Source organism: Cydia fagiglandana, chromosome 21, assembly GCF_963556715.1.
Source record: "Cydia fagiglandana chromosome 21, ilCydFagi1.1, whole genome shotgun sequence".
NCBI lineage: Eukaryota > Metazoa > Arthropoda > Insecta > Lepidoptera > Tortricidae > Cydia > Cydia fagiglandana.
In genome coordinates this window covers 11,804,457-11,818,001 of record NC_085952.1, presented here as the reverse complement: position 1 = coordinate 11,818,001, position 13,545 = coordinate 11,804,457, and the positions used below count along the sequence as shown (strand labels likewise).

The 13,545-nt window shown below is 34.9% G+C and overlaps 1 protein-coding gene across 1 annotated transcript in view; it reads right to left on the bottom strand.

Moving 5' to 3' along the window:
• Positions 1 to 626, bottom strand: part of LOC134675280 (uncharacterized) — a 36,479-nt gene extending 35,853 nt beyond the window's left edge. Inside the window, exon 1 of the mRNA XM_063533501.1 lies at positions 519 to 626. Coding sequence (XP_063389571.1) covers positions 519 to 578 — 60 coding nt within the window. The 5' untranslated portion in view covers positions 579 to 626. The remainder of the gene's footprint in view (positions 1 to 518) is intronic.
• Positions 627 to 13,545: the final 12,919 nt, after the last annotated feature.

Sequence of the window (13,545 nt, the reverse complement as noted above, 5' to 3'; positions counted from 1 at the left end):
GACATTCTGCTTTGTAGGTTGCTGCTGATTATCATCCTATACGTGTCGTACCTATTATATTTCGAGTAAGGGGCTAGAGTTAGGCCAAGATAAATATGCAACGATTTTGATAGCCCACGCAGTGCAATTGTTATTTTAAACGTCAAACTTCTATGAAACAGCAGTATAGGTATATACAGGATGGCCCAAAAATATATTGATATTTTTTTACAGTAGGTATGTATTTTCTTCCTTACACGTATTTTACAAAATGTCATTAAACATTAAAACTACAATAATTTAACCGACACAAAACTCATTATCTTCAATATAATTATTTTCCTTTGGTTGCAACACACACAGAGGTTTATTAAAATTATCAAAAATTAAAAAAAATCAACCTTTTTTTGGCCAGCCTGTACATTGATAAATTATCAATTTTCACCGTTCAGGCATTACGATTGTCACAGATCACGCACACTAGACCGCCGATTTCATCCTGTCCACACTGAGATTTCAAAAAAACACAAAAACCTCACCTCATGCTTCTCACTCCTCACGATCCCGACAAGGAGGATGGTCACCAGAACCGCCTTCATCGTTCTTTCACTTCACAACACAGTGCACGCACGGAAGCTGGCACGAAGCAACGCAAATGCAGGCGTATATGCGTTTGCACTTATATATGTAGGCGCGGTTAGCAGTGGGGCTAGGAGCATTACACTTGTGTATTTATTTTTAAATTTATTATTCGTATTTTTTTTTATGTTTCAGCGATATGTTAATAGTTTGTTAAAGGCGTAAAGTAAACGCCATCAGTGTCAAAGAATTACGTCATCAAATAATATAATATTAAGAAAATAAAACTTACCTTTAAATGAGCAATTCTTGTTTATATATGTATTTTGGGGATCTCGGATCGCTGATCGAGCTATCGATCGAGATCTGGCTATCAAAATCTCTGCAGACTTTTCTTGAACTTACTCTAATAAATTTTTCAAATTAGGGGTCATCCATTAATTACATCACACGAATTTCTAGGTTTTTAACCCCTCCCCCCTAATTGTCACACTTGGTCACATTTGGCAAACCCCTCCCCCCTGGTGTGACGCCACATTTTTTCAACGAAATCGGCAAATCGATTAATTAGGTTGTACCTATTTCTAATACTGTATATTTTTTTAAAGAATATTAGAAAACCTAAAACTGATCGGGAAAGAAAATTAAATGAATAAAAATGATTATCGTTTCATACACTTGTTATTTAGTTATCCAGCGAAAAAGTTAGAGTAACCTCACAATGTTTGTGTCTCCCCCTTCCCACAACATGTCACATTTTCGTGACCCTCCCTAAACAGTAAACGTGTGTTGTAATTAATGGATGACCCCTGTCTTTGATTTATAACTTTTCACGTCATGTAAATGTGTATTGAAATAGTCGCGTTATATACTAGTATATATTGACAGATATATATGTAATACATATCGTAAAGCTCCTAAATTCAACCCCAAAGAGAGTTAAAATGGGGTTGAAATTTGTTTTACTAGCTTTCTGCGAATAAGGTGACGGGTGGAGTAAATCTACCAAATAACTCACTGGTTCTTTCCTTTTGCTATGAAATTTTTCCCTAATTGAAAAAAAAAACTTGTAGATGTGTGAAAAATAATTACCGCTGATATAAATTTCATGTGTTACTTTTATATCTCACGAGATCTGTTAATAATACGAGAAAGTGAAATAAGAATCTATGAAAATAAATTACATCATAAAATTGCTATTTCATAGATTGTAACAGGTTGATTCGAACATACACACTAACATCAGAATAATATATTTTGAATCATGTTATTCAGTTATCTTGTATTTCGCTCGTACTTATCCGTACATGTATTGGCGGGGGTATATGTACATATACGATAACTATAAATAATAAGATGATTCAAATATCATTCTGTTTTCAGTGTAACACATACACATAGGCTTGTTACACTTCGTTGGGCCACTGTCCCCGCTGAAAATATACTAATAAATAAGTTGAAGATTTATTTTTATGTAACGGACGGAGGGAGCGTTATGACTTTTTAAATAAAATTATGTATATAAAACAATAAAAATGGAAAATATACCTTTTGAGACAAAACATACGAAAAATATTGTTATCAACATACTAACAGATGTTAGATAAAAGTCTACTAAACATTAATTAACTTGTTTTCACATTAAAAGCAAAGAAAATCCACAAAAAAAATAAGGCGTATATAGTAGTGGACCCTATAATGGACGTGGAACCAGTAATGGGACAAAAAACCACAATTCCTCTAAAATAAGTATCTAAAAGTAGTTTATAAACACTGGACATATTTTTATCATAAATAAGAGTCCTAGAGCTGTTTATGTTTCAATTTTTATTAAATTCGGTTATTTTTTAAGAAATGTGCGTCAACCCAAAAGTTGTCGTGTCACTGAAAAAAAATACCACTACGAATTCTTAACAACTTCGCTAAGAGAGGTGAGTTAATTTATTAAATTTTAATTAATTAATACTGGATGAAAACTAGAATGTGTTTTGTTAATTGCATTTACCATGAGATAAGGTATACAACACACTATGTTGTGACTCCACAGATGTAAAAAAAATAGTGGTATTTGGCCCAATCCCATTATAGGAGCTGTAAAACTGCGTACCTCCTATGATGGGACAATTGACAGAATGATGCTTGCCATGCCATAATTTCATGTTTAAACAATACATAAGTAAAATGTAGTTACGAAATATGTCAATCAGGAGGTATTCTCGGACTTCGGACAAAATTAATATCGTTTTTCCAAGCTTTTATTTAACTTGCCCTGTTAGTTAGTGTGGGTCCAATCTTGGTAGCTGAATTTGAGCCACTTTTCAATTTCCGATTCAGTTGAAATTTTGTGTAAGTACGTAATTAAGTATGCAAATCGGATGATAATGCAATATTAATGATAACATGGACCTAATCTGATGATGGAGACAGGAGGTGGCCATGGGAACTTTATCGCAATAAACCCTAACTAATTGTGTTTGGGTATATTAGAATTGTCTCGATGGATCTAATACAATAATAATTGGCTGTGGAAAGAAAAATACATTCAGCGATAAAAGCTTATACCAAAATTTTATTTTTTTGCCATAACTTATTCCCCATTTCAATATTTTATACTGATAGAGCAATGTCCATTATAGGGGGCCCATTACTGGATCCACGTCTATTACCGGGGGCCCATTACTGGAGCTTTGGTGTCCATGACTGGAGAAAAAAGACATAGTTTTAATTTGTTAAGTATGTGGAAACTCATTGCAGTATCTTTGATACAGCACGCCTAAAACATGAAAGACGGATAGGATTTTCATCTTTTAACACGCTAAGCGGTAGACCATTTACATGTATAAGGGAAATATCATAAATACTCCAAATTTCCTCTTAAATGTCCCATGACTGGTGCTGTTACTATATGATTTAGTACTTTCTGTAGCGCTGTTTGTATTCTAAGGGCCAAGTATATTCTTGTCACGTTTTACTAGACTTTGTTACAATAGTTATTTGTTTTACAAGGGGGCAAAGTTGTTGTTTAACCGCTCGTGCTAATATTGATACCCGAGCAAGCGAAAGATTCCAAAATTGAATCTTGAGCGTTGCGAGGGTTTCAAAGCACGAGGGTTAAACAAAATTTGCCCCCGAGTGAAACACAAAATTTTTCACCACACCAACCAGAAGCAAATATTAAATGTTAAATACCTATCAAACAAAATCAAATCCAAATGAATGTTATTAAATATTTATCATCCAAAATCATCATTTAAAAGTCAATTCTACCAGCAAACATAAGAAAACAACTCAAAATTTGCATTTGATTACTTTGCCTCACATGTGGATAAAATGCAACTTTGCTATTTGTTTTTGAAGTGCAAAGTAATTCTTTCCGAGCTGGTGTGGTGAAAAACTAATTACGAGTATCACACTACATTTCACAAGTGGCCTATTTACGCCCTCAGCCGGCCCATTTTTCCACGGAGCCAGCCTACCCCTTTATTTCCCAGGGTTATTTATTCGTATTGCACATGTGGCCAACGTCCAATACTAATTTCGGAATGTTACTGACACATAAAACCACATTTCCTGCAGGTTTTCCTCGTGATTTCTATTTTTGGATTTAATATAAGTTTTAATATAGTAGAGCATAAGTTGCGGACAAGTATCTATGTTTATTTTTATTAAGTTATCCAAAACAGGCCGATTCTATTAAACATTTTGAAACGGTTTTCATCAAATTTTAATTAGGGATGTACCGACTAGTCGCCGACTTGTCGGGAAAGCCGACTATCCGGCCACATTTGTAGTCGGCGATTAGTCGGCGACTAGTCGGCAAAAATGGCCGATTAGTCGGCACTTTATTAGTGAAAGAATACCATATGTTTTATGTTTATTTTACTAAAATACCTTATCAGAATGCATACGAAAACTTTTGTTCATATAAATAATTGACCGTTTGATCGTTATCGTATGTCGGTAGGCTGGTGTTTTCCTCTACAGGTCTATCTCAACTGATTCTCGTGTAATTTCATGTGCAAGTTCGACAGTTAATTATTTTTATTGTTATTTAGTTTTTTTTTAATGCTAGAACCATGAGGAACTGTTATTGCAAAATTTAGAGACAGACAGGGCTCGTGAGGGCTAGACGTTGCTCGTGAAGACGCTGACCACAGGGAATAGGTTCTTAACTGGCGACTTCATACGGAAATAGAGCCTTGGAAATACCTCCTACAAGCTGTACTGACGGTCTGCTCAGGATCGTAGAATAAAAGAACTAAAGACTGAAATTGAACGAGGATTCTTGTGATAGGTCTCTGAACCTGTAGAGAACACCTTTTAGCTAAGCTAATATGATGAATAGCGCAACAAAAGGAGCAAAACTATTGTATTTCACCTGAACTTATACGAAACTAATGATCTGGCCGACTAGCCGACTAGTCGGCCGACTAATCGGCCATTCGAGCGCCGATTAGTCGGCTAGTCGGCCAAATCAATAGTCGGTACATCACTAATTTTAATACGATGTGTCTTAAGAAGGCCTGGCCAAGATGACTACAGATGCAGTGCATAATTGATTTCCATCGTATTTTCTCGGAAACGTTCGTATTTGTCATGCTACTTCAGTCAACCTCAGTACTTTTTGTACCGAGACTAGGGTTTGGACGACGGATCTGTAATGTATGGGAAGATCCCCGGATCCAGATCCAGATAATTTCATACATTTCGGATCCGGATTAGGGTAATTAGGGTAGTATTTATGAATCATATTTAACATAACATCCTTCATGTTGCATTGATACTTAGCTAAAAATTAACTTAATTCCCAATAAAATAAAGACAACAAAACATACACACCTTTTACTGTATCACAATAGAATTAATACATAGAAATTGTCCATTAGCGAACCTAATATTGAGATGGAGTAACCGTGTATGGTGTCGTAAAATTTTATCTGTTTGTGGGTAGGCATAAACATTAGTACGACCAGAGTAGATTGATGTATAAAGTAGTCTAACGGCCCGATTCCAACTTTAACACATTCATTAACTACCACTAAGTGCTACGGGTTACGCTCGTAGCGCGTAGCCACGGTTTCGCCGTATGTAGCGCGTAGTCGCTACGAACAGTGTACCCGACAGTCGGGTTCTTGGTGTTGAATGTGTTAAGATACGTCAGTTAATAGATCTAGACAAGATATGGATTAGATATGTCAGTGTCAAACAAGTGTCAAAATTGACGTTTCTTCAAACAAATACGTCACTTTTGACACTGACATATCTAATACATATCGTTTCAATATCTAGTATTTGACGTATCTCATTGTTCGAATACGGCTGTATCTCCAAACAAGGTCGCACTGAGAGAAAAGTACAACAAAAATACACTTAGAATTACAAAAATAAACTTAATCCGGGGACAAAGAGAGTTAACTAATAGGAACAAATTGACTTTTGCAATTTCTATTAGTTCTTGCAATTTCTATTATCTGTTTGTTGAAATTATATTTGGGATTACTGAGCAGTTTGTAGAAATAAATAAACTTTACAGAAATAGTGAAACGTCCATAATTATTACTAAAACTTCATTTTTTCCCCCAGTACAGAACTGTTTTTTTAATTCCTGGTGATGATTTTTCTCTCAGTGCGGGCGCACAAATAAGTAGCCTATCCAAGGAGGCCTAGTCATTGAATCATTTTCATAGAATTTTGTGGACTCTTGGTTGTGATGAGGCTTGAATTGAGGATTTCTAATAATCTAACAAAAAGGTAATTTTCATTCACAGGGCGCTGGTTAGAGTGGTTAGGCAAATTCGGAAGGCGTAATTTATATTTGGCGCTAATTTGGAAAATACATAAATTATGGAAACTGAGATTACAGAGAAGATTATCTCATAACCTTTTCCCCTTTCATATTATGAAGCGTAAACCTTTCGTAAATTGTTTTTAATTAAATTCCCTTTTATTCAACGAAAACCATTTGGAGCTTCTCGGCAATAATTATCCTATAATGGCTCATTTCCAAAACGTATTAATTCATTATTCGTCCAAACGCTTGTTAGGCTCTATAACGTATTAAGTTATTAAATAAATAAATATTATAGGACATTTTCTTACATAAATTGACTAAGACCCACGGTAAGCTCAAGAAGGCTTGTGTTGTGGGTACTCAGACAATGATATATATAATATATAAATAGTTAATACATATATAGAAAACAATCATGACTCAGGAACATATATCTGTATCATCATACAAATAAATGCCCTTACCAGGATTCGAACCCGGGACTATCGGCTTCATAGGCAGGGTCACTAGGCCAGACCGGTCGTCAAAATCATGTAGTCATTATGTCATGTACCATGATGGTAGTCATTATTCCTCCAAACGCTTTTTAAGCTCTTTTTCTATAATGAGGCTGAAATAAAACGGAGTCCATCTATCTAATACCACAAGGGATGGTGTTGGTTCTTACTCAGATCGGGACAAATGACTGCTCGAATTCTATAAGGATGTATGTGTAAAATATTGTGCTACGATAAATAACTCTATGATCAATGTATTTAAGACTAATATTCGTTATAAGCGTATACACATGGTTCACTTTTGAACTTCGGTAAAGAAATAAAAGGCGGTTGGTTTGTACCTAGCATATAATGTGTGGTTTTTATACTGTACTGTTTCACAAGGTACATACATACAAAGTCTGCTCAGACACAAGGGACATCCTGTATAATACAGGGTAAGTTTTGGAGCGTTAGCCATATTGTGCTAGGTGATTAGGTACGTCATACTGAACAATTTTTTTCTATGGAACCAATCCCAAATTCTCAAATTTTTTTACCTTCCCTTAAAAACCGGCCAAACGGCCAAAAAAATGTTTGTGATTTCGGAGTTGGTCCCATAGAAAAAGTTGTTCAGTGTGACCTACCTAATCACAATATGGCTAAAGGTCCAAAAATGACCCTGCATAATGGTGCCCTGTAAATAAGGGGCAAGTTTTTTTACCCTAGGATAGTTCAAGAAATGTACTTACAGGCTTAGGAAAAGATCCGTGCTCCTAGAAATTTTCGATTTAAAAATTTCGAACATTGCTCTGAAATTCAAAATTTTCTTTTTTGCGTTTGTATAATAATATGATACAAAGTAACTATACGAGTATAAGATTGTAGGCAAGGCTCGGAACCGGTTTTTTCTTCATAAAAAATTCCCGGTATTATTCTTTCTTTTTCGTTCTTTGGTTTATTATTAATTTTTAATGGGACAGTCTAATAATACGAAGTTAACTAAATACATGATTCAGTTCGACGTAAAAAGCATAAAATAATTAGAAATATTCGAAAATAATAATCCCCTAAATGCGCCACAAACCTCGATTAGCTAACAATCGTGTCCTTGTCTGTCATTTGGACCTATGTAATTGTAAGAAAGGGATAAAACATAATTTAACTAAATCAGGCCCGTAAAGTTTGATGAAGGAGTAAGTACTTACGGATCATCAGTCAGAATGTTTGATTCTCGAATTTTATCATTCACCGGCCGAAGTGGAGGCATACAGTGAGCACAAAAGTGCACCCCTTCGAAGAGCAGAAGCGAGTGGAACTCGACGCAAAGCGTGACGAGTTAAAGGCCCGACCACTTGCGGTCATCAACTACAATTTTGTCGGAGGGGTGCTGACCTGCGGTGAGTGCGGTCGTGCATTCACTGCAAAGATAGTCTACGTCAGTCACCTAAGAGCTCACGATCGTTGCTCTCAATAACTAGTTCAACCCCAGTCGCCGTGGCCGAAACCAGCCAGGACAGGATGATGATGAAGTACTTACGAGAAAGCCTCATCATGAATAACTTACATATTAAAACAAAGAACACACAAACGTCACCAATCAAAGTTCGTTGCCGCTACATATTTCACTGAACATCTTTATTAATGAAATCGAGTGAGGCTTAAACAGTACGGTCAGAATGCATAATTAACTTGAACATAACAGAGGGGAAAATGTCGATAAAAAAAATACTTTCAAAACCGTCTCGAGTCTGGTAACACTGGAAAGTAAGTGAGCACGCGCGTATTGTCACGCGAAGAAAATGCCTGGTCGTAATTATACATTATGTATATTCACGAGAATAAGATTTGTAAAAAAAAAACCGGTCAGGTGCGAGTCGGACTTTAGTTCCAAGGGTTCCGTAAATTAAGTTCGAACACGCTTGACTACACCTTTTTAATGGGTTTTCCTATCATCTACAGGTAAAGAAGAACGTAACATACATAACTATGTATTTTTTTTCATTTTAGACCTAGTAGTTTCGGGGATAAAGGGAGGGAGGGGGGGTAAATAAAAAATATATATGAAATTCTTAAAATGAGCTCTTTTATTTAATAATATATTAACACGATTTGAAAAAGTTAATTTTTTCGACTTTCTCATTTACCCTCCAAATGTTTCAAATGCATTTGTTTACATTACACAATCATCTTTGGGTCACTAATTTACATAATTATGTATACCAAATTTCAATTTAAATGGTCCACTAGTTTCCGAGAAAATAGGCTGCGAGAGACAGACAGACAGATGCACGAGTGATCCTATAAGGGTTCCGTTTATTCCTTTTGAGTCACGGAACTCTAAAATCTTGGGGTGCTTTGTTTGAATAATTGTTTATTTTAGTGTGGTTTAATTGCGCGCCTGTCACTGGCAGCACGATCGTTTAGCGGGTAGATAAAACGTCCGTCAAGTTGACAAGCCTCAGAGCATAGAAGGCAGCATCCTATAGAGGTGGTATAAGCGTGCCTCTGTGAGGGACAAAACATAAGCAATGCGACAATATAAAAAACACGTTTTAACATTCCTGACAACATACCAAAAACAGTCTACTTAATTCGGTCGGGTTATTTGTTGCCCACCATAAACCATACTAAATTTATGGTAGCATATTTAGGCAGTAATGGGAATAGAAGTAATATTGATTATTTATTTTGAGTTTAATATTTAAATTTGCTTATTTACATGGAAGTGGGGTTTCTCCTTATTTACTCAGACTTCTATTTTAATTCGCTTTTCTCACATGTTAGAATATTATTATCCTATGTACAAATTGTGTTACGTATGAAACTAACCTGTTTCTCTTTGAAGTCCAATGTTGATAATATATTGCACTATTTAAACACAACTTCACGTGAAGTTTACACAATTGGTGATTTATGTGGCTACGATACAAAACCACGGTAGACAAAAGAAACAGGGGTAGTGGTAACTTTAATAATAATATAGTAGTTAACCTACTACTAGGATTTGTACATTACTTTTAAGTGATTTATTATGTATTTATATTACTGATTAGTAATTATGTATAACGGAATTTAATGAAAAGATATTATAATCATTGTATTTTGGATATTTGGATAAATGGACGAGTTACATGAGAAACCACGTTGTGACGTCATTTCTGGAATGACAAGTGGCATAATTAACCAGGTGCAAGTGGCTGGCTAGCGATGGGCATAAAAGGGCCCGACCAAATTCATTTGGGTCAGTCTGCTTTGAGCATCAGCACTGAGTTAATCGTCGCCAAAGGAATATTGAAAGTTAAGTAAATACCATGTTGATAATTAATGATATGTATTATAATAATTAAGTATTTACTTGATTAATTTGATGGATTAATTAATTCAATCATCTCTTAGTGAATAATTACTCTTAGTAATTATATTTCTTAGTTGTTGATGATAAGGTGAATAAATAGGACGATTGACTTTAATAAACAGTTTTATTTTCAATTACATGTGTTTATTATTTTATTTATGATACTTATAACCCCAATAACAACCAGTAGCGGAGGCAGTTATAAAGTTGACCCAAAAATTTTTTATTAAGCTATGAGCTTAATCATATATGTTCCTTGAGTAATTCTAAGCATTTCAAGCCTGGGAGGCAATAAGAAATGTGTGTCTACTCGGATTTGTAATGGATTCAAACTTTCAACCTCTTTTTAACCCTGTTAGGGGATGAATTTTACAAAACGCTGAAATTACTTATCCTGTCTTTTAATAATATCCCCAAATACAAAGATTCAAGTCCCGCGTTCGAAAAATTTTTTGATATCCATACAAACTTTCAACCCCTTTTTCACCACCTTAGGGGATGAATTTTCAAAAACGCTAAAATTAGTTTTCTTGTATGTTTATAATATGTCGTTTTACGAAGTTTCAAATTCCTAGCTTAAAATAAAACTTGAACCCCATACAAACTTTCATCCCCTTTTTAACCCCCTTAGGGGTTGAATTTCCCAAAATCGCTTCTTATCTCTTGTACACTTTATAAATGTAATCTAGTGTGCAAATTTCAACTTTCTATATTTTGTAGTTTCGGCTCCGCGTAGCAAAAATCTCCAACCAAATTTTTCACCTTTTTACATTTTTCTTGTAAAATTACTATGAAACTGAAAAAAACAAATATCAGCAATGAATTCTACGTCTTTGGTTTATACGAAAATGATACCAAACTTGCCCAAGTACCCACCAGGATCAGAATAGATTTTTTTTAAAGATGACGGGTGGCGGCCGTCTTTGTACCCCACCCTCCCCCCCACCCCAGGCTAGAAATGCTTAGAATTACTCAAATATCAGATGTGATGAAGCTCATAGCTTAATAAAAAATTTTTGGGTCATGTATGGCAGCGTTACATAACTGATTCCAGTACAGTGATTGTTTTAGCAGTTGTATATACTTTGAATCAAGGTAAATAAATAACTAACGACAAGTTATGCCTAAATTATACACCAAACATAGTGTTATTAGGCAGTAATGGGATGGGAATAGAAGTACTTAATATTGATTATTTATTTTGAGTTTAATATTTAAATTTGCTTATTTACATGGAAGTGGGGTTTCTCCTTATTTACTCAGACTTCTATTTTAATTCGCTTTTCTCACATGTTAGAATATTATTATCCTATGTACAAATTGTAAACCATACTAAATTTATGGTGGGGAACAAACAAAAAGTGAGACTGTGACAAGGACAACCAATAGTACCGCTTTCTCTGCTACTCCTACTGAAAGTTCTATAAGTGTATTTCGTTCGGTTATTTGGGTCCCCCGTTTCATCTCTATATTATTGTACCTCTATGATTCAGAGTCTGGATATGACGGTTGATTTATTCAGTGGTAAATGCTCGTTAACGTTACAATTCAATTGATACGGATATTTAATTTTGATAAGAAACAATAGGAAGAGAGAACAAAGAAAAGTGAGTCTAAGAAAACAGTCTGCCGTATTCGAACTTCAAGATATTCACAAGAGACGACACGTACTAGATCCATTCTAGATACGTTATAGTTTAGATATCAACTAGTTCTCTTTCGCAGCGCAATTCGGGCAACCAATGTCACTTTTACGTTAGAGTAAGATATCTATTAGATGCGAATTGGATCTCTAAGTCATATCCTGTGGAAATCATTCAAGAGCATCTCCAGAATCGCGCAAATGTCAAATTTGACAGGTTAGATCTTAAACATATCGTTATCGTATCTTGTTGATGTCTAAAAGATATCTAATAGATATATATTTCAAAATCCGAATCGGGCCCAGTAACACAAAGGAGCCAAGGGTTAGACAGAATAAACGTCTATGCTCAAATTTATGAAATTGCGTCATTTATTAAAAATCAGATAGGTTGAAAAGCTATTAAAGGATTTTGAGAGATTCTTTACACAAATTTGAGTTAAAATCGGATGTATTGAGTTCAATTTAGAACTTCTTTATTTCTATTCTAATCGCCTAAATGACATTTACGGCTCGATTCGGGGAATGAATTAGAGATTCACTAGATATAAAATAGTAAAGATATGTGACGTTCCATGAAAAAAGGTACCTTATGGCGACTGGCGCTTATCTACATCGCATAGCGCCGCAATAAAATTGAAGCAATGTTAATAATAGCGTAAGCGCCAACCGCCATAAGGTACCTTTATCCCTGGGACGCCATATATCTTTACTATATCGTATCTATTTAATCTCTAATTCATTTCTCGAACCGCGCCGTTAGATAAATCCATTCTGAACGGTTAGCCTTATGTTAGACTAACTGAGGGATAGTCATTCATCTTAAAAGTCATGTCCATTCTAGTTTTGTACTCGTAATACTTATCGCTAAGTTGTATGTTCTTTCTGTGAAAGAAATCATCATCTCATATGTACATCAATAGTAGCATAAAATGAAAAATATATTGAAACTATTATAAGAAACTAGATGCCCCTTTTTGCATTATTTTTGGCCTTTCCTTATTTTTTCTTAAGAACCTTCTCCTGGCAATAACAAACACACACAAAAAATTAACGAATTGGTCCACCCGTTCACGCGTGAAATAGGAATTTATTTTTATATAAATATATAGATATAGGTATATAAATCCCAGTTTAAAACTTGTAAACGTGATCATTGTATCTGGTAGCATTGTCCCGGTTGAATGGAGTCTGTACAACGCAACAATATGCCGACTGAGAAAGCTTTTGCGGACCTAATAAAGGATATACACACCATCTGAACAGAAAACAAGCTCCTTTACTAAGTTCTACCTTTTAATTAGTTAGTGTCAAACACTAGTACGTTTACCTTAACTACTATGACACCTTGCTGTCACCTCTATGGATACGTTAACCTTACTGCTATGTGAATAAATATGAAAAGCATTCTTAGTTCATTTAAAACATTTCCCATATCGTAAAATCACCCATCTGAGCCTACTATGGTCAAATACTACAATTATTAGTACGCAAATTTAATACGTAGTTAAGTACCTATAAATAACAATAAAAAATACTACCTAAAATAAATATTTAATTTGAGCTATGGTTTTGTTTCGTCCTCTTGATTGCGGTGAGCTGTGATTGGTCAATTTCATTACAGTTGACTAAACCGTATCGAAATGAATATTATAGTTGAGTTGGGAGCCCATACATTAAAAGTACCCAATGGCAGTTTGGTATACGAAATCCTAATTCA